The following is a 21915-nucleotide window of genomic DNA, read 5'->3' on the forward strand; positions in this document are numbered from 1 at the left end:
GTCTGGTCTATTCCAGACTTTACAGACAGCACATGTGTCAACAAATGTTTGACAGCTCTGAAATAAAATCTGTGTTTAGCTGTCGCATGCTGTCAGTCATTGTAAAAAGGACTCTTGTCAATATGAAGATGAAAGATGTCTTCAGTGCAATGTTTCAGCTCTGTGGGGCTGTTTACTGAATTGGCTAGAAACCTGGGCTTTTAAGAACCTGGTGATACACATATTTAGCTTAAAAGCAGCACAACAGCTTTGTGCAGTGCCTCTGATTACGACCTGAATAACAGCAAAACTACAAAACTACTGCTTGTGTAACTGCACTACCTGTCACATAAATTTAACCCATGATTTTACTGCGATAATAAATTTCTCAACACTTCTTTTGGTGATTTAAACACTGTATTTTCGTACGGAGGACTACTGGACAAAGTGGGAGTGAAGAAACTGCCCTGGTAATTATCCACTTGTCTATATTCAGCCACGTACTCTTGCATTATTCACATCCTTCAATTTATACTGCCATCCGTGTGTGTCATAGCAATGAGCTGCAGTTAGCAAGCCCTGTCATTACTACAGGAGCTGTCCTCCCCTTTCTAACAGCTGTCTTTTGCCATGCCAAACTCACTCTTGTAATAGGAAAAGTTCGCTTCAAATGTCAATGAGTTTCTAACCGCTCTTAGCCATGTTCTTACAATTTCAACAGATGAGGTAATGACAGAAGACTGAACGTGTAATATCATTTTAAACTATAAAAGGTCTATGAAATCAAAGTACCTGTGTCAATCCTCTTACCAATAGGGGTGCTGTGGAGTAACACTTGCTCTAGGTTGCGTCCATCATTGTAGAGAGCAAGGTGCCAGGTGCCGGGGTCCATGTACTCAATGAAGCCTGTTTCCTGAAGGCCGCTGAGCAGCAGCCCTTTAGGTGCTTTGGCAGTGGAGACTGGATCAGTCAAGGACCTGGGCAGGGCCTTCCCATCCAGCAGTTTCACAAAGTCGAACTGAAAACAACACAGCAGCATAGTCAGTCAGCAGCTTTCATCAATTTAGAATGAGCAAGACTGGACTGCAAAACACAAAACAGCATGTGGATGGAGTGTGAAAATGATTGGATCGAGAGTAACTCCCTACAATGTGTTAGGAAAGTGCCAAAAGATGTTCATATCAAATAAATAAGAGAAGGACATCTATATCACCTCAGTCCTCTATGTGACATGTTCTACGGCAGATGGCTCAACAACTTGACATGCTGCTAATAGCATGGGCAGACTTTGCCACCCAGGTTTTAATGGAATAGACTATTATTCCTTCTGTCTAAACCTTTCTGTGATTCTTTTGCACACTCTCTTTAACTTTCCCCACCACTCTCCTCTCTCCCGCCCCTCCTATCCATCCTCAAACCTCCTTGAACTAGCAAGCTCTCGCTGAGTCTTATTCCCCCTGAGGGCTGTGTGTCACACTAGTGTCAAAAACAGCTAATTAGACCTCTTCATGCAGGCAAGAGCAGGGGCGCACTGATGTTAAAAAGCAGATGACTCAGTGTGTGTTGTATTTTTTTCTGTAGCTGAGCTTCTTGCATGACATATTGCTGTTCAACACTGTGTACACCATGTGCGTGTGTGTGTATTGTTTCTGGGGAGTCAGCCTAAGAGAGAAAATCATTGTTTGTTTGCAAAAAAGAAGACATTTTTGAGTGATCTCTGTCCATACGGCGAGAACCTTGTTCCTCCTAGTTGCATCGTAATTTCTCTGCTGAGTCTAAGCAGGTAAAAACTCTGTTTTCCAACAACACTTTTGTGTTTTAAGACAAGAAAAGTCATAAGTTAATCGGTCTTATTTGCATATATTCTGCTGTCAGATGATGTTTAAAACAGTGATTTGTTCACAGCTCATAAATGCTACCTGTTAAACCAGCAGTATGCTCCACTGCACTGAGACATCGATCAAATTCTTTTTTTTGTTTTCACAAATTTGACTTACAAAACATGCATAAATTCAGTTTATGGACACAACAAATCCATATTTGAACCCCACTACACAAAATAATTTTAATCAATCTAATCTTCTAAACTTCCACCTCTGTAGTACAAGAAATCTATAGGCAGACACTACAAGACAAATAATCTGCTGTGCAACTTTTAGGCTGGCTGAAACGGGTGGCTTACAACTGGCTGACTGAGCATGCATGGAAAGTGGAGCGCAGAAAGATGCTCAGAAAGGGAAAAAGAACATGTTCAGACATACACTTATATTATTCTTAGTACCATAACAGTTTCTGCTTCTAGAGTCTGCTACAGAAAAAAATATTAAAACAACTTTAATTACATGTTAATATTATAATAATAAGATTTTTTTTTTATTTAATGAAAATATCTAGTGCCATAAAAAAGTACAATTTCCAAGTAACCATAGTTGTTATTGCATGTGTTACGGCTCTAAAACACTGCATAAAGAAGACCCAGGTTTACCTTCAAAAGGATAAATACAAAAAAAAACAAAAAGCAAAAGTGATAAAATCCTCATCATCCTAAACTTTGCACAAATAACACTACTAGTCACAATTTGTGTCCACATTTGGGGAAGCTCTACTTGGCAAAACCTTTATAGGAATAGTCACTGGGCCAAAACAAGCAGGGGCTTGTTGTTTACATTCTGTGTGAGCTCCACATGGCGGCTGGTCGATTGACCCATACAGTGAGAGGAGGCAGTTTCCTTGCTGCAGGAAGGCTGATTAAAATTCATACTCAATGTGGAGTGTGAGTTGCTCCTGTGTGCCATTTGCACTAGCCATGGTGTGACTGACTCAGTCTGTCAGCTTGAGCTTAGCACATAAAGGCGCGTTGCTATCTCTCTACCAGCCTACAGCTTGGTGTTTCAGAGCGGCGCTTGTGTATTTACCCAATATATCCATCAATCTCTGTATCACGTACTGTATACATGTAACTCTGTACTGCTCAGATACAGTTTATATAGTTTGCATGAATATTTAACCTTATCTTCTGGATGAACGTACAAATCCAATACCATGCAATATCACTAAATACAAGGCCAGCAGCCTATCAAAACACCCTGTGTGTATGAAAGGACAAAACAGGGAGAAGAAGGTGCATTAGTGGCTTTGATCTGTGGTAGTTGAAGCAAACAAGCCCATCTGGGTGAACAGCATGCTACAACAAGAGCTTTCTTTACCTGAGTGTGTGTAGGCGGTATGTTCCTGCGTCCGTAGACCCCCAGCAGTGCATTGTGTGAGAGGGAGAGATTGAACTTGATGTAGGTCGGATGGTGCACAGTCATATGAAACCTCCAGAAAAGTCCCGACGGGATTGCCTGGCTCTGCTGAGTTCCAATGTCGACCTCGCCACGGTCAATGGCCCGGCCTCTCACCCACTTCTCTACAGGCAAAAACCACAGACAGGTGATATTGTTAAGTCATATACTGCAGATTTATCAAGGTGGACAGGGAGTCCTATTCAGTATCAGAGGGAGCAATTAATAACCAACCTGATGTCCTCAAACATCAGCCTGATCAGTGGCTGCACTAATGAAGTGAGACTGAATAGACATCAGGAGTGACTGAGCGCTAGTGAAAATCCTGCTTTTCAAGAGAGCATGCTTTGGCAGTCCTTTGGATAGGCTCTGCATAAAGATGAACTGCTTAGAAAGGAAGTGTTTTGTCTGAGAGCTGTCTACTGGGGCTTTGTCGTGTGTTATATTAGCATCTTCTAACAAGAAAGAAAAAGCGTGTGCATGTGTGAAAGGACGGAGAGCCCGCTGGACGAGGAAAAGTGAGGAGGGCAGGGACACACACACATGTACACATGCATTCACAAACAGCGTCCCCGCACACAGATAGTGTCTTGAGTGAGAGCATGTCTTTGTGTGTGGAGAGAATAGGTCTTTTCCACACAGTCCCCTGGCCATCAGCTCCTCTCCTCTCCATAAGCCTTTATCAACCACCAGGCCTCATTCTTTTGTGTAGGGAAGCCGGCGAGCCTCTCCAGCCCTCTTTGTGTCCGCCTTTATGGAGAGATATATCTCTGCTTCTAAACTAAGATGGAGGAAATACGGTGACAGAGGGGAGCCAGCCGATCGTTACGGCCACAAAGGCAGAAGAACAGTTAGGGGCAGATTCATGGATGAGTCTGCTCGTTCTCAATCTATAATGCCTGCAGTTTTACCACTCCATTATAGCGACACCATGCACACCCACTGGCTGGCCAGCATATATCACATGTACTGTGACACACAGAGAGAGGGCAGCGGAGAGTGCATTCTTGCCAGGTATTAGCAGTGCTAGCAATAGTGTAAGGAATGACAACGCCATTATGTCGTTAACATGTCCTATACACATTCATTAAACATTTAGTTTTGCCTTTGCAACACTATGACATTGACATTTTGTGTTTTCTCATCAGCTTTTTTTCTATTAACTCAGTGCACACTTCTTAACATGTGTATGCTCTGCTAATGATTATATATAGCGTGATTTTCATCAGTTTGAAAGATACAGCTTAGAAGTCACAGTTGTCGCCTTTCTGAACTCACACAATCCTAATTTGATTTAACACACAGTAGCCTGCCTCATATGTGCAATATAGGTGCAACTTACTAGGCTAAAATAATAACACCTGAAGCAGGGTTTTTCTAACAATAGACTAAAATGTCAAATATACTAATAAAAACTAAAGCACTGGACTTTTCATTTTGACTCCAGTCCCATTATCTTATTTCTCCTTTAAGGGTAATAAGATCAAAAAAAGTAAATTGATTAATTTGGTAATAGATAGAACTAGATTGAGCTGTGGCAGCGGTGCAGGGTGGAAGAAGAAGAAAACTGTGAGGGAGAGATGAGACTGGGATGAGAACAAAAAGAGTTCAAACAGGTCTGTAATGAAAGAGTTTTTTTTTCAACATGAAACATCATTTGTTCCTGTGCTAAAATCACTACCAAACCGAATAAGAGCAGCTTGGCAGAACTAAGGTATGCATTCATGCATTCCTGCTGATTCTACCTCAGCAGTCTACTTCTTTTAATGCTAATCCTCACTCCTGTGCTTCGCCACAAAAATATAAAGGCCAGCGGAGGGATGGATGTCCCGAGGAAAGCAGTCTTTTATTCAACACTAGATGAATAGGACATGAATAGGGCATGGCAGTTGGCAGAACACTGGCAGGCAGACAGGCGCACAGGCGGCCCGGCAAGCAGGCTGACTGGCAGGCTGGCGGGCAGATGAGCATGCAAGTCCTTCTGATGCTAATTACTGTACAGAGCTTCTCTGAGTCTGATGCAACATGGGGACAGAGAACGGCACTCAGGTCAGCCGCAAGGATGGGTGGTGGGGAGGTAGACAGTGTGGTGGTGGTGGTGGTGGTGGGGGGGGGGACGGGTCGGAGAAGAAGATGGTGTGGGGATGGGAGAGAAGAGACGAGGGGACCATGCCCATAGAGGAGGTAGCAGTGTCAAGTTACAGCTGCTGATGCAAGAAAGAAGAAAAAGCCTTCTTGCATCTCTGTCTCCTTCTGTCTCAGCAGACCAGAATAACTTCGCAGCTCTGGTAAAAAGAGGGGAGGATCGAGGCGTTTTTGGGAGTCCCATAGAACCCAGACAGTTCACATTGGTGACTAGGCCCCCTCCAGGCCTCCCGAGCTGCTCAGATTACTCCTGTCAATCACTGTGTTTCACCCGTGTATTTGCGCGCAAAACCTGAGACCATCCTTTGAAAATATCTTTCAAAACAGTAAATCTCTGTTTATTCCCACGTGGCAGGCAAAAGCAATATGAGCTTAAACAAGACAATATGTGAACAGAGAGGTAAGATTCCTTCACACCTTGCTATCTCGTGTCTTCAATAAGGAAAAAGCAGCTTGAAATTCACACTCGCCATCAGTTACTTGGAATACAAAATAAAAATAAACAGCATCGCATAACTGTCCTCTTGGGCTTTTCATCATTAGTTGGCAGCATGAGTAAACTGTAAGCAAAAAAAAAAAAGATTTATTTTAAAAGAGGCGATGAAAGTGTTGCTTAGCTTATTCATATCTACCATCAAGCACAATGTGGCCTTGATGGAATGATAAATCGTTAGTGGGCAGGTCTGTTATAACCAACATACAGTGCTTTATAGTAATCATGCTGCCTCAGCCAATTATCTTGATAGTCCAGTGGCATAAACTCATGCCTTCTACTCACTCACAATATACAAACATGTGCCGTTGCAATATTTGAAAAGTTCCCAGGCCACAGGACATCTGGATCTGCAGGATTTTATATCAGAACTCTTTACCTCTACCATTGTTTTCTTCCACCATCCTCTATGTCCATGAAAAAATTCCATCACGTTACCACGTGTACTGTAATCAAGGGTCGATGTCATTATGTGATTGTATTGTTTGTATGTACCGCAATCTGCAAATTTGTTTTCGAGAGCCAAAAGGGTGCCTTGAACGGTCGCCCTGGTGCTTTTAGTGCACTCTTGCACTAGACACTATTAGACATATTCCTAGTAATGTGTTTCTCACTTACATGGCAATAAACTCGATTCTGATTCTGATTCTGATTCCTAATAGCTACATAACATCTCCTCATGTTGTCATCGTTCCAATTACAAAGCATGTGTTTCTAAAGTCGGTGTGAGTTCGCCTGCCCATCTGTCTGTCTAGAGTGAATATGTGAGTGTGTGGGCCAACAAAGGAGAGGAACTACATTAGGACCTGGGACACAATGTCTAATTAATTTCTCTTGCCTACGGGTTATTCAGGTAAAACAATTACACCTGTAATCTATTTTTCAAAGGAACTAAACTGTCTTTGCAAGTAATGTTATTATCCCTCAGATTTTAATGAAGCAGAGAAGAGACTTAAAGTCAGCCAGGGTCTTGGTGACGGGACATGTCTGAGGGGACCAGTACCATTGTGTGTGTGTGTGTGTCGATCCTGAAGCGCTGGCCTGTGTGTGTGTGAATCTCACACATATTGGTGCAGACAACATTAATAGTGTTCCAAATGCAAGAGAGATTGAGTTTGCCGCAGGATGAATAAAAATATCACAATGGGCAAGGTCTCTATAATTACTTGGATTCAATTAAGGGCCTTTTGAGCAGGTGGCTTAATAAGCTTTCAGTCGCCTCTCTCCACTGTGCAGCCTAATGAGTGTCAGTCAGAGTCAGGAGAAGATAATGCTCTTGGCCTTAGGGCCTTCCATTACTCTCTTGTCCTCACCTTCTACCATCAGGCCTCGGGCTATGTCTGTGACAGATATGTCTGCCTGTTCACAAACTCATTCACTCTGTGACACTTACATTGTTACACATGTAATATGTGTTGTCTAACTTGTCATATAAATAAAGTACCTGCAGGTTTTTTTATGGAGCTGTCCTAAAGCGTGTGCTGACGTAGTCTCACAGGCCATGAAGCAGAGAAGCAGGGATCAGCGAATCACAGCCTCAAAAAAAGACGATAAGGATGATGAATGGTGATAAGTTTAACATAACTTAAATTTCCCACTTAGGTTGTTTTTATTTAACAAGATTTTTTAGCCAGAAAAATGCACAAAATAAGACAGAAAGAGAAGTGTAGGATTTAGTTTTAGGCATGTGACATTGTTACTGGTCATGCCTAGTACATGTGGAATCCTTTGATTGAGGAGTCATTTGTATCATTTCCCATGTGTATTCTGAATAGTAGTTTTTAGGTGTGGTAGATTCAGCCATCACCATTCTGTCAGTGCCTGACTCCCTCCAACTCCTGGCCTAACCAGGAGTGTGAGTGAAGCTAAGTGGGGCCAGCAGGCACTTAGACAAACAGCTAGCAATCTGCAACTGCATTTATGCAGATACTCGAGATTATTTAAATGGGTCAGTTAAATAAAAGTGTACTCCGTGTGCAGCTGTCATGCTCTGTAGAGACCAAACCATTGCTTGTACAGTGCTGTAAACATGTTTATGCTGTATTCTTGGCATTTCAACATCACAGTCTATGGGGATTGACTGTTTGAAGTGGCCATTGGAGAGGCAGCAGTTTTGGGATTTCTATATTGGCTTCATTTACCCTTTGGCCAACATTTTTTTGTTTGTCAAAATAGAAACTCTATTTTGTTTGATAAGATAAAATTTCCTGTTTTTCGACCTAAGACATCAATTTATTAGGCTACTTTGAATGTCAAGAGTAAGAATTACAGAGCCTTCTGCTCTTGATGTGTCGTCTGCAGTGTAAATACTGACTTGAAATCATGTTTAATTTCATCACTTGGATGAGATGTTATGAATGCAGGCTGAGTAACACTCAGACATGTTGCTGCTGTTAGGCTTTCTCAACTTGAAGCGCTCAAGCAGGGGGCTCACTAAATGATCTATACTCTCCCTCTGCCTGTGTATGTGAGTGTGTGTGTGCATGTGTTACATCCTGAGACTGTATCCCAGCGTGAGAAAATCAATGAGACCAGTGTAACAGGGACCAGTCCGTCGGTATTGGCACACATGCGTATGCAACACACTCATCTGTCTCTCTCCCCCACACCCTCTCTCTCTCTCTCTCTCTCTCCTAATCACACATACATGTCTGCTTTTCCCACAAATATACACAAAACATTTTCTTACTCTCCTGCACACACACACACTGCTCAGCCCTCCACTCTCTCGGCACGCAGTCTAGAATATTGATGTGCTCTTTAAGAGCCCTCCTCTCTGTCTGTGTCACATTCCATCCATCCGCACACCATTTCCAACCACACCATCAGATAGAGTGAAAACAATTCAGCACTAACTCTCCTTTCATATGGTGGTTTATACAATCATCACATAGTCTCAGATGGCATTCCACAAGCTCTGCATTTCATCATCTTCACGTTTATAATGAGGCAATATGCTGCTCTACTGTATGTCAGTTTGTATCACTTCATATCATTAATATATCCGGTGTTCCATGTGGAGTGAAATATTATTCTGAAACTCTCTTGTACTTCATTAAGGCAGGGAATACACTGACAGAGAACCTTCTTTGCTGGGCACTTATGCTTTCATCTGCACCAGAGGAATTTCTTTAGATGTGTGTGTGTGTGTGTCCGTGTCTCCATGCTCTTCTCCATGGATGTCAGATACAGAAGAAGAGAGAGTGTTAGTATGTGCGGATTCACGCACGCACATCAGCCCGCGGTTGATTATCATGGGGTGAGTGGCAATTAATGTAGCACTAATTAGAGAAGCTTTTATGTGTTGAGGACCAAGAAGGGCTGCTGGTAATCTCGGGAAACTGCAGGAGAGATAGCAGGAGGAACATAAAACACAGCAAGAATGGTTTGACAAGACAGTAGCCATACGCAGATGACACAACATGTCAATTAGTATCTAGCACAATAGTGCGAGCTGCTTTGTAAGGTTAGATTAGAAAGCCTGGTTTTGGCGCAGAGTCAATAAATCAAATGGAGAGCCTATGTTTGAGAGAGCCTATCTTTACAGCGTTATGGTTGACATGAAAAAACAACACATAAAAATTCATGTACAAGAAGAGGATTACTACCTTCCAATCATTCTGCCAAGCGTGTTTCATCTCTCCCCACTGTGTCATCAGCTTATATCAAAACAAGCACTAACTGATAACTATCCTTCAATCAGTTTCTAATGTGCTCCCACTGTTATGTTGTCACTTGTGTTCAGAAAGCAGAAATAAAATAAACATTTTACATTTCTTGCAAAAACAAATCCAATAACATAATTACTACAAAATGTTAAATTGCATTTCTTTCTTGTGTATCCATCATTTTGTTCTCTCCTCCCATCTCCCCCCCCCCCACATGTTTTTATCCTTTCCATTCCCTGCAGCCTCCACTCACCATCCTTCGCGGTGTAATCTAGGGGATTGTGTGGTCTCTTGGTGTGAGAGGTGATGGTACAGCAGGATGAGCGTGATAATCTGCCACACTGGATTACAGCCTAATCTCTAATCTCTCTGGCCCTCCTCTGCCCGGGGACCACCTCCACCGTGCCAATTTTATTAATCTGAGCCCCCTGCATCAACGGCTTAGCTTTGCCCATTTTGATTTCCCAGCTTTCATCAAGCATAAAAAAGCAATAGGAGTTGAAACAATAGATTGTTGTGACGCAACACTCGGAAGTGAATTCTATGACCCCTACATGCTCTATTGGAGGATTTAGCTACTGATGAGAGCGTTAATCCTCAGAATGTGAGGATTCATCAAGAATAGTTGCTTTAGGGATGTCCCAGGTTGCCTAAATTGCAGCGGGTTGCAGTTTGGCTCGCACATTCTCAGTATAAGTGCTGAACATGGGCTCCAACAGCTTTCAATGTAATATCCATCAGAGTCAAACCAAGCATGAAGGTTGCTGCGTCCTGTCTGACTCTATGACCTGAAACACTCACAATTAATGTCCCATATCATGGGGTTAAATTGGTGTTAGTAATTCCTCTGGCTAGTTGAGAGACAGCAGAGAGTAGTAGATGTATTCCAGTCACGTACTGGCTAAGAGGGAACATGATTAACCAATCGCCTAGCTTTTCTAATAAATGACTAATCAGTTCAAGGATAATCTTTGGACTGATGCCTCTCTATTGTACTGAATCACTCATTGAGCCGAGTGTGTTATATATGCAGTTCCTAATGCACTATACAAACCGAATGGAAATATATGTAGTCATGCTCACCATGAAGTTTCAATGCCATCTTATTGTGCTTATAACAAGTCTAGATCAGGACAAAGTGTGCAGAGAGAGAGAAACATATACAGCTTCATGAATAGTGAAAGAAGTGTTTAGAAACCATAAGTATGCGTCTTGCCCTCACCTGTGTACATCCATTCAATCTGAACTATAAATGTTTGTATAGTTGTTTTCCACATTTGTTGCTTAGACACTTGTAATTTGAAAAGTATTCATGGCTGTCACATTAAAATTCTCAGCTTTAATGTGTGTTTAACATATATTAACAAAAGTGAGAGCAAGGCATTTTTACCACATACACATTTACTGTGCTTCCACGTTAATTAGACTCTTGGCTACTGAATGGTTTGTAGGCAGGTGTGCATCATTTTAGCATTAATTCATGCACAGAAAACCTCATATAGCTGAGATTTGACTGGAAATTGTCAATTATGTTGTTAATTTGCAGAATGAAGTGGAGACCTTTGATGACTGCACAGAGAAAAGATTTTGCGACCATAATTTTGACATTTCCTTCAATACATTCTTCCGTCTTTCCTCTCTTGCCTCTAATATATCAATATTATCCACACAGCAGTGAAGATCTGGGTGTATTACATGAGTAGCGACTAATACAGCCTTGAGCTGGCAGCCCGAAGAGGAGATGAGTGAGCGAAAAAAACTTTCTAACCCCACGTGTCCTGACTTTGTGTCTTACAAAGTTATGGTCTTTAGCAACAGCCAGTGCTCACTCAAGTGGTATCACATTAAGTAAACATGTACACTCTTTAATGTTTAGTACAGAAAAAAAACATGATATCGGATTTTAATGAAAGAGTCATGTTCTCAGATGGGCAGCGGGCTTTGACATGCAGTTGGGCCGGAAAACTAATTTAACCAAGGCAGTCTTGGGATTTGGTTTCCGTGGCAACTTAGGTCAGACTTCTTTCAACTTAATTTATTAACGAGATCGTCCTTAAAACTGCACACTAGGTTGATTAATTCTAAAACGTCAATACAAAACACAATCAGCCGAGCGCAGTTAAAGGAAAATGAAGTGAAACACTCTAAACCATCATCGCTCATGTGTTCATCCAATACACCATAAATTTACTGAATTCCCAAGCTTTTGTATTACATTTGTTTTGCTCTTACTCATGGGCTAATATTGTCAATAGTTAAACACACATCATCTGTTATTATGATGTATTCTGTGTGTGTGTGTGCTTAGCTCACCTCTGTCACCAGCATGTGTGTTTTCAGGGTTGAATGTGTCCAGCAGGTGGATGGAGCTGGTAGGTCTGGTTTTACTGCGGTCGTCTTGTTGATGGTCTGCTGAGCTCAGGCCGTTCTCATACAGCTGGCTCTCACCATGTCGCAGATGCCAGGTCAGACCTAACAGGTGGACGGCTACACACAAAGACACGCAGACACACACACACACATACGGCCAAAAGAAAAGAGAAAGAAGGAAAAGAGATAGATCATTATTCAAGGCATGCAGAGGGGTGTGTCTGAATCTTCTTTAATGTCCATCTGAGAGCACTCACTCTATGTGCTTATTAGCGACAGTGCACAATTAGCAAATACACACAGACTACAAACTCTCCCATATATAGACATGTGGTATGTGCATGTGTACGTGCACATGCGCAGATGAGCATTGAATGTGGTAGAGGCGGGCAATTAAGGCAGATCTTCAGAGTCGGAGCCCAGGGTTGGTATTAAAGCGCTAACACTGTCTTTTATGCATGACTAATGATGCTTTGAAAGCTGCTGCCGATTCACAATCCATATGGGCCTTTTAAACAACAAAGGCTGTGGGAGGATGCTGAATTCCCCCTCCCACACATAAAATTGTTTACTGGGACAACAATCCAACATGCTGTTAAATAAAAACAACTAACACCTGCCCATTAAGGAAATTAATTAGTGTCTTGCAAGGTTGTCAATAAAGTCTTCAGTAAAATGTTCACCTTGCCCTGTCCAATCATGAGGTTGCATTTGAGAATATACTTGAACACTGCTTTAGTTTTTCCACTTTAAAAGAATCCAGTGTGGCTCTGCTGACAGGGGGAAGAAAGCAAATGAAATAAATCATTGCAGTTTTTTTCCTCCACTGACACATTTGGAACATCAAACAAAAGCAAAGACTCAAATCACAAAGTTACTATGTGCTGGTGGCAGTTAGAGGATGGCTGCTGCATGCAGATCAAGGTAAAGAACTTCTAACGACTTCAAACATCTTCACTGTCTGTCCTCTGTCTGCTGATTGCCGACACCCAGAAAAAGCACTTGACACAAGCTTGCTAACGCTTGCACAAAATGGCTGCTTAGAAAACCAAATCCACAATTATGCAGCGCGGTCAACACAATCACACAGGTACAGCACGCACATGTAAGTGCATTAAAGGTACCTGCTATTTTCTGGTATGCATGCATGCACACACAGAGACACACCCACACTCAATCTCCACGCTCACCCACACTCATTCCCCAGCTGATGAGGAATACCTAATTAAAACTCCAGTTAGTTCAAAGCCATTTGCAGCTACTTTCTGTTAGAGGCAGAAGAGAAAAAAAGGACCATTTTCTCAGAAAATACAGCAAATGTGTGATGAGCTTTGAGAGTTGAAGCCGATGTGGTCCCATGCTCCATGCAGGCATCTGTGGGGATCAGCAAATCATACATTTCAACATTTCAACTTCTGACTAGCCCGCCTAGCCACTGTTGGTTTAGCTATCTACCCATGCACAATATGAACTCTTCAAAGCAGAACACTGACGATTACTAGGGCCATGAGGGAGACGTCATGCATCATTTAGTTCAGACTAATTGAACTGTCAGTCTGTGACGAGACCAGACATGGACACGCACAGATTCTTCACATCACGGAGTACGAGTCACTCATTTTAAAAAATCTTATTTTTTTTTTCTTTTCTTATTTTCATTTAAAAAGATGCAGTGTGGGGGATTTTCTCATTAACACACTGCTGTGAAATTAGTTGTGATGACTCATTTTGATGCCGAAAAAAAAAGAAATATGACAGTAACCTAAATCATCTGCCTTGTACATTCAATTTCACGGGATTAATTTCCAGCAAAGACCCTTCTAGTTGTCAGGTACTGTACTGACAGGTGAGAAACAAAACAGGCAGACAGAAATAATAAAAAAACATATAGGTTATTGCCAAAAAAAGATAAATTTAGAGACATTTCTGCAGCGTTTTTCTTTAAACTACAGCCCATTATCAACACTCTTCTACTGGGATTAAACATGAAATTTAGTATTGTGCCAACAAATGTAGGTTTGCATTCATCATCACTGTTTGTACTGCATTATATTTCGCAGTGGAGTGGAACAACCTATCGTAGTTTCATAAATTAGTCTGTAAGAGTGCTCAGTGAGGGATGACGAGTTATTCCCAAACCAATGCATTTAGCATTTCCACCCTTCAATCCCGCATACTCCATTCTCTCCTCACTTCCTCTCATCTGAATTGCTTTTCTTCATCTCCTTGTTCTCTAGTGCCAACCCCCAACCCCCCCCCCCCCCTACCAAACATATATATATATATATATATACACACATATATATACACACACACATTCACACCTATATAAGCCAAGTATTACCCACTCCTGTTATGACTCTGCCGTGACAGTCCTCATTGGCTCTCCTATCTTCTCCTCTTCACCACTCCATCGCTCCTCAAAAGACCCTCAGACCCTACTTCTCCCGCTCCTTCTCATCAGCCTCTCTCGCCAACTCTCTCACTCTCTTGTTTTATGGCTCTTGACCTTTTGCTTAGAACACTTAGCATCTAGAGTCACAGAGCACGCACACACACACACATACATGGACACACTGAAGCAAGGAGTGAACAAGGACCTGGGAATGTAATGAGGAGAGGATGCTGGTGAAGACTGAGAGTTTATACTTCTGAGGATGTGTTGTCCATGCAGAAATATTAAAACAAGTAAGGACATGATTGTTGTTTTTCACTTGACCCTGTTAATTGTGGGTATTCAATTCAGGTTTATGATTGCAGATACAGTTTTTGTGTCCAGTGACTTCATTTGGAGCATTTCCATGGCTGCGAAGAGCTTTAAACTTGCAAACTGGAATTAGTAAAAAAAAAAGTAACTGTTGATCATGAAGGTTTAATCTTAACCTCAAAGTTTTATTATTTTGACAAAACAATCATGATCCAAGGTTAACTTACTTACATCTCCAGATGCACAAACTCGGTTGTCACAGAGAAATATTGTTGTTTTATTGTCATCCCTATTCTATTATATTCCCTATAGTCTATTGTCCAAGAAGGCACTTCTGAGAAGAGCTTGTTTTGATGTCAAATGAGCATTTTTGTTGGAATCTTAAAAAAAGTGAAATGTGTCTACTGATTCTAAAATGGAAAGGATAGACATTATACCAAAGTTAAGTATGTACTAAAGTTTTATTGCTGACATCTGAGCATGTCCCTCTCCTGCCTGTCACTTGGAAGACATTGCACCAAGCCAAGTCAGGTCAACCATGGGTTGGGTGCAGTGATGTGGACCTTAGTGGTGCAGAGACACCCCTAATGACCAAAAGAACAAGACTGCAATAGAGTTGGCTGAAAAAGGTTTTTTCACTCTTCCAGCATATGAAGTTTGGAAATTTAAGAGAACTTCTGAGTAGCTACTCCTGCACATTGATAGGAGCTAGTTTGGGTAAAGATATCATTATTAGAGGCCTGCCATGCATGACCAGTAAGGCACAGGCCCTGGGTCCTACTTAGGACTGGAGCGATTGTGTCGCCCAGCTGGCTAGGGAGTGGCTGGGGATCCCCAAGGAGGAGCTGAAACAAGCAGCTGGAGACGGGTACTGTGAAGCGCCAGTCAGCATAAACACTGGACATAAGCATTTAGCCTCACCTCGTGCCAGCACCTCTAAACTGAGGTGAAAGTGGTTCCAGTTTGAAAAAAACACATGTATTCATTCATTCATAAAACAAAAATGATTTCATCTGTTGACCATATGAGCTGACGATGTTGCATCAGTTTGTTGTTTGTTTATGTCTTAACAATTTGGCTGCAGGATGCCCTGTGGTTCTTAGAACGCATATGACATCTTCGAAATGGAAATAATTTGCTTAAATGTATCTGCTCACATGAAAAGATACATGTTTGACTCTCGGTGTGGACATGTGAAATTCATACACACTGATACAGAAACACACTTAGACACAGCAAGCAGTCAGTTCCGCGAGCAGCATGTGCTCAGCATGAACCTTCACTCTCACTCTCTTTTTCTCCTGCCTGTCTATCCATCTCTCGCTCAGCGTCCATCTTTCACTCTTGAGCTCTAGTGGAAACGCACATAACCGTCACATGTTAGAGAGAGACTCAGAGTGAGTCCAGTCATTAGAACCAGAGATGGAGCAGCAGAATAGCGGTGACAATGAGCAGCAGTGCGGCGAGCTAAGAGGCCGAGGCCTTCGCACACATGAATCATTGATCAGTGTGACAGCGAGATGACTGCCAGAGGTAATAGGACGGCACTGCTGCGAGGGGGTTCTGTACTGTACCCTCACTGTCGGCTACCCCGCCGAGTGCTGAGGATGAAGCAGGCTGAAGAGAAGAGCGCGGGGTGCAGGCAGAGACAGAAACTGAGCTCTATTAAGAGACAGAAGTGCTTCATGGGGTTTTTAAGGTTTACTTAAACTACCATGGTGGGAAATGACTGAACACAAGAATCCAAGCTGGAGAGAAACATGTGAATAAAGTTAGCTGCTGAGATCGCAGTCACTCCATTAGCACTTTTGTACACGAACAGCTGTGAAGCAAACACATGAATGGCATATCTTTATCATGAGTGCATTTAATGGCAACTCAGAACCACTAAATTCCTTTTACTATTCTGCCCAGATAACCAGGGTTTAGAAGCAGACTATGAGCTGGTAGATGCAGCGATAATGCTAGCTGGGTGTTGCTGCTGCAGTTGTTGCTATTGTTGTTGTCAGGCATGTGTGTTTCTCCAGATTAGATAGAAATGGTTGTGGGCTTCAGTGATGATTAGATTTCACACTTGTGCTGGGAGAAAGAGCAGAAGATAGTGAAAGAAAATTGTCTGTGTGTGCGTGTGTGTCTGTGTGTGTGTGTGTACGTTGCTTTTTAATGCCTGGGTTACACTGCATGTAGTTATCTAGTATTTGTAACAGTCCTGGTATGGACTGCAGGGCACAATAGGTGAGATTGACTGTGAATATACTGTCCTATCGATAAGCATTACAGCCAACGTAGCACTGCAGTCAGTTAAAAATGATTTATCAATATGCTCACACAAGTGGAAGCACACCCAAGCCTGATTGCCAAGTTCTTTTCACTCATACACATAGCTAACCGCCAACCATATTCTGTCTGACAACCTAAGACTGCAGCTGGCTTTGCCTAGCAGCAAACGCTTTCAAGAGCATCAGTCATTCCATTTAGTGTGTAGTTTAGCATGTACAGTAAAGGCAATTGCTCATCCAAGTCCTGCATGGCTATGTCAGCCTCTAGCTAAGCCAAAACTTCTGAGGGATGGGAGAAACAGAGGCAGAAAGAGAGAGAATGGCAGAGACAGATAAAAGACAGAGAGAGGGGAGTAAGAAAGAAGAGAGAGACAAATGGGGAAAACAAGTGTGAAGGAGACTGAAGGAGAGTGAGGGAGAGGGACTTCAGAGCCAATAAAACAAATCTTTGTCTAAGTCAACGTAAGAGTAGAGACTGAGAGCCTGGGCGTCCGCCTGCCCTCCTGCCTTTTCGCCTGTCGACCATTGCTTGTCTCTAACAGACAAGAGGTGTGAAAGTGTTTTTCTTACTCTCCTCCACCAACTCCTTGAAAGCTACTAATACCACTGTCATGACTGTTTAAGAGTGTATGTGTGTGCATGAGTGTGTGTCTGCTGACATTTTCTTGTGTGTGTGTGTGTGTGTGAGAGAGAGAGAGGGCGCAGGAACAGAGCCTCGTGCTGCAGTCTCCTGACTGTTATAAAGCCCAGGACTCATCATCACCGCTTTGACCTTGCTAATCTGGAATGGAAAGTCTTGTTTGGATAAAGGGATAAAATGACGGAAAGGGGGGATAATGGATGAGCGGAGGTGGTGACACACGTCTCATGTCTTGAATGATGAGATTTGCCGTATATCCTGATGTTTATTTACCAGTAAAACTAACTGTCACGGTTATCTAGTTGGTCCAACAGACTGCAGCTTCCATTCCATTTCTCTGTTGTTCTTTCATTTCTAATCACGCCTCCTCTTTCGTTCTGTCATAGTCCTCCTCCTCCTCTGTCTGTCTTCTACTAGCTGTCTTACTGATCTGGTCCCTCTCTGAAAGCTGAGTCATGTTACAACGGACAGAAGAGTGTTAAATGAGCTGCAGATCGGCACCATGTTACATAGCCCTCCGGCAGCCACCATCTAATACCAACAAGAGATGAAACACTGCAGACATACTCACAACTGCCGGTCACATACAGCTCAATTCTTGCACATGAGGGTGTAACAGAGAGGATGACAAAGAAAAAGAGTGGCTGGGTGTGAGTTGGTGTGCACTTTCGTATGCACGTGTGCGAGCTTGTACATGTCTGGTGAACTATTGAGGCTATTTTATTGCAGTCTCTCTGACCTTTTACCAAAGGGCTCTCTCACCATTCAGAGCTTTCTGACCAGAGCCTGTCTATCCATTTAAAGCAATTTTACCAAAGGCTTCTGTAGCTGTTAGGGCAGTTTTAGCAAAGGCCAGCGGGTTTCTAAGAGCTGCATCAGACGACCAAAATAGAAGACTGAAAACAAAGAGAAACTGGACCAATCAATACAAACCCCAATGAGGCATGAAGCAGCTGGCTGAAAGAAGCAGGGGTGAAGAACGCGCGCTGGTACACACAGGCATGCACACACACACACCCACAAAGGCACCGTCACATTCATTCACACTCAGAAGTGTATGTTTATAAGGTTCATTGCAGAACATCAAACACCAGTTTGTATCAGGCAGCATAGAAACTGCTTGTGCTGCCAGTTACGCACGTTTACGCATTTGCTAAAGTATATTAGTGAAAAAATAATAATAGGGATTTGTATTAATTGAAAATCTGGTGTAACCATCATTAAACTAGAAAACATCTCTTTCTTAAAACACAGACGCTAAAAGAACATGTGTCCTAAACCAGCAACGCAGACATAAATAATGACTTGGAGGTGATAGTCTTCTATTTTTGCAACAGATTAAAAACATCTGTTGAAAACAAAGAGAATAAAGCCAGCAGCTAACACAGAACACCGCAGCATTGCTGTACTGTAATGGAGTCGCTGTGTGTGACAGCGTTTTGTGTCCAACTGAACTGTGCTGAGCCAGAACACTCCTAATAGAAAGGATTCTAGTTTCCAGACCCTACTGGAAACAAGCTGTAGCAGCCAATCTTACCCACTCAGCATTGCTGAGCAGATAATTGGTTGCCAGTTGCCCTCCTTGACAGAGCCGCACAATGAAGAGGACGGCCGCAGATACTAGACAAACAGGCGACCACCTGTTCAAAAACGTTCCTATGGGAAGTAGGTAACACTTAATTAGGGCTACGCTAACTCAGCACCTCAACAGTGTCATCCCGATAGCCATCGCCGGATTCAACTGACCCTCTGACATCACCACTGTACACAATCTCCGGCCCTGCCTACTCGAGAGACTGCAATCCCCTTTCATGCAGACTGTTCACCCCATAGCTGCTGCCACATGCTAATGATCATGCTACAGATCATCATATAAGTACAGTATATCATTAGTTTCATTTTTATCGCCTACCCATAGCTTCAGGAGCTGATATCAGTGAGGTTCAAAACATTAACAAACCTTCTTCCTTCTCAAAATACAGCACTGTGAAATGGATTTCACATTACTCTGGAGCTCAGATGGCAGATCTTAAGCTGAGCGAATCAGCATATTTCAGGTTTTCCTATTAAAACTTTGCTAATTACCCAGAATACAACACCAAGTTACTTAGCTATGCACGCAGTCCGTCTTTAGTGCAGGTGAGTACTCAACTATTTGCATGTTACTAAACACTGTACAACAAAAAAAAGCTTTCAGTGCCTGTGCTCTTTTATCTGAAGCCACACATCTGAAATGATGTCGCTCCTGTCACACATGTTTAGTCGTAAAAAAAAGATATCCCTTAATGATCTCTCCAAGTCGTTTTCTATCACATCAAACATGTTAAATATTATCATAAATCTTTTGTCTTCCTCACGACGTGCTTAATGATCAAAGACTTGATTTATAATCCATCACTGTCAATAGCCAGTAGGTGCACTTTGTTTGGCTCACATCAGCTCAGCAATAGCGACAGCAGGCTACAGTGGCACTGCTAGTGTTAACACCCTCAGTGATTCTCTGAATGTGACAACAGATGCAGCGGCTGAAAGATTCTCGTCGTGTGACGTGCCATCTGTGGGTACACACTTTGACTCTCGGAATTCACCTTGGTGTTTTAGTGTTTTTGTGGTTAATAGATTACCCACATTCATCTGTGTATCAGTCTTCCTGTTTTTGTATGAATATCAGTTCCAAGTCTGAGTCTTGAGGACTTCATGACTGAACTAATGTACACAGTTATAGTTTCCCAACTCCACAGCCATGGTGGTCAACAACACAGGAGAGGACGAGCACTTAATTCATGATAAGCCGTAATCAGCTTGGTGCTTTGAGACAGACAACTAGGACATTTAGAGAAGAAATCCAGATCAGAATGGGCTGACTTAAGAGCTCTGATTCTGTTTTAGCACATAATTTACAATAAAATGCATGTAGAAAAATTTCACCCAACAACAGATCACATATTTGAATATTAAAAAAAATAATAATATATAAAAAGACATTGCAGATTCCTATAAATAATATCAGTTCATTAGTGTAAACTTAAATTAATTACAGTGCACAAAGATCTGACTCGATTATAAAATTAATTGGTATACAAAAAGTAAATGCATCTCTTTGGAAAATTGATTAATCATAGTGACTATTCAAGCATAATACCAAACATTTTCTGGTCCTGGCTTCAAAGATGGTGTGATATATTTCTGTAATCCTTGTAAAGAGAATATGTTTGTGCTGTCAGTTTGCCAAAACAAGCCATTGGAAGGTGTCACCTCAGGCTCAGAAAATCCAAATTAAGGAAATATTCTTCAGATTTATCCTAATGGAAATAGCTATTAGCTTTAATAACACATTTTCTTTCTTGTGAGCCCAGTTAGAGACTGTACTGTGTCTGACCTCTGTGATGAATATGTGACTTTTAAGGCAGATGCCTAGAATTGCCATCAAACTGTGAAAGTAGATTTACTAAAAGAGAAACCATGAGAATAATAAACTTAAAGCCTCTAACGAGTCATTTGGATCTTTATGGCGGCACCAGGTCCCCCGAAGCAACACGGAAGAGTTTTGCTTAAAGTGTGCATTGTCTGTATCGTTTGTGTGCAAGTGACTGAAATGAGATTTGGAGGTGATTATTTGATTGCAGGGCGCTGCTGACTTTCTCATTTTACTTGCGTCAGAAGCTTCTCCCTGTTGCCATAGAGATGATTATCATTCATAAGTGAAACATCCCACCCTCTCTCCTCATATTTGATTGAACAACTGAGGATTGCAACCGTTTTAAACAGCAAGACGTTCATTAATGCAGAAAATATTCTAATTGCTTTTTTATGTGATAGAGCAATGGTAGTTAGATTTTCATGAAGGAATAACATAAATGGAGCTTTAAATAGAAAAAAAAATATGAGTTACTGGTACTGTTGTCGTGGCAACATTGCTCAAGATTACAGATGCAATCTTAATCTGTCCTCTATCTCCCCTTAAATGCCCCGTTCGCTATCATAATGCCTGATCCTCATATCTGATGGCCGTGTTGTGCTTAATAACAAGCTACGACTGCAGGAAGGAGGGGTACGTTGGGGGATAAACAAATTAACAAAGCTATTCACAGCCCCTGCAACACCAGGGGGTATGGGAGGAGAGGAAAGAGGCCAGTAACGAAAAGAGAGGAGCGCTGCTTTAGCTAATCACAACAGGGTGCATACGCTGCAATCACTTAGGCACAGCATTATCTCTGCAATCATGCATCGTCCCATTGTTGTGCTAATTGGAAACCTTAATTTGAGACATAATATTATTGCCTCATTATTTGCTAGGTTACTTTACTCTGAATTAATATACAAGTCACATAACTTATACAAAGAGCATTA

At 42.0% G+C, this 21915-nt stretch overlaps 1 protein-coding gene across 1 annotated transcript in view; it reads right to left on the reverse strand.

The window, feature by feature from the left end:
* tenm1 (teneurin transmembrane protein 1) overlaps nucleotides 1-21915 on the reverse strand; it is a 134995-nt gene that overhangs the window by 66183 nt on the left and 46897 nt on the right. The window contains exons 6-8 of the mRNA XM_028415599.1: nucleotides 11883-12056; nucleotides 3186-3388; nucleotides 790-997 (exon numbers count right to left, since the gene is read on the reverse strand). Of these exons, the coding sequence (XP_028271400.1) occupies nucleotides 790-997; nucleotides 3186-3388; nucleotides 11883-12056 (585 nt within the window). The remainder of the gene's footprint in view (nucleotides 1-789; nucleotides 998-3185; nucleotides 3389-11882; nucleotides 12057-21915) is intronic.

Source organism: Parambassis ranga, chromosome 10 (genome assembly GCF_900634625.1).
Source record: "Parambassis ranga chromosome 10, fParRan2.1, whole genome shotgun sequence".
Taxonomy (NCBI): domain Eukaryota; kingdom Metazoa; phylum Chordata; class Actinopteri; family Ambassidae; genus Parambassis; species Parambassis ranga.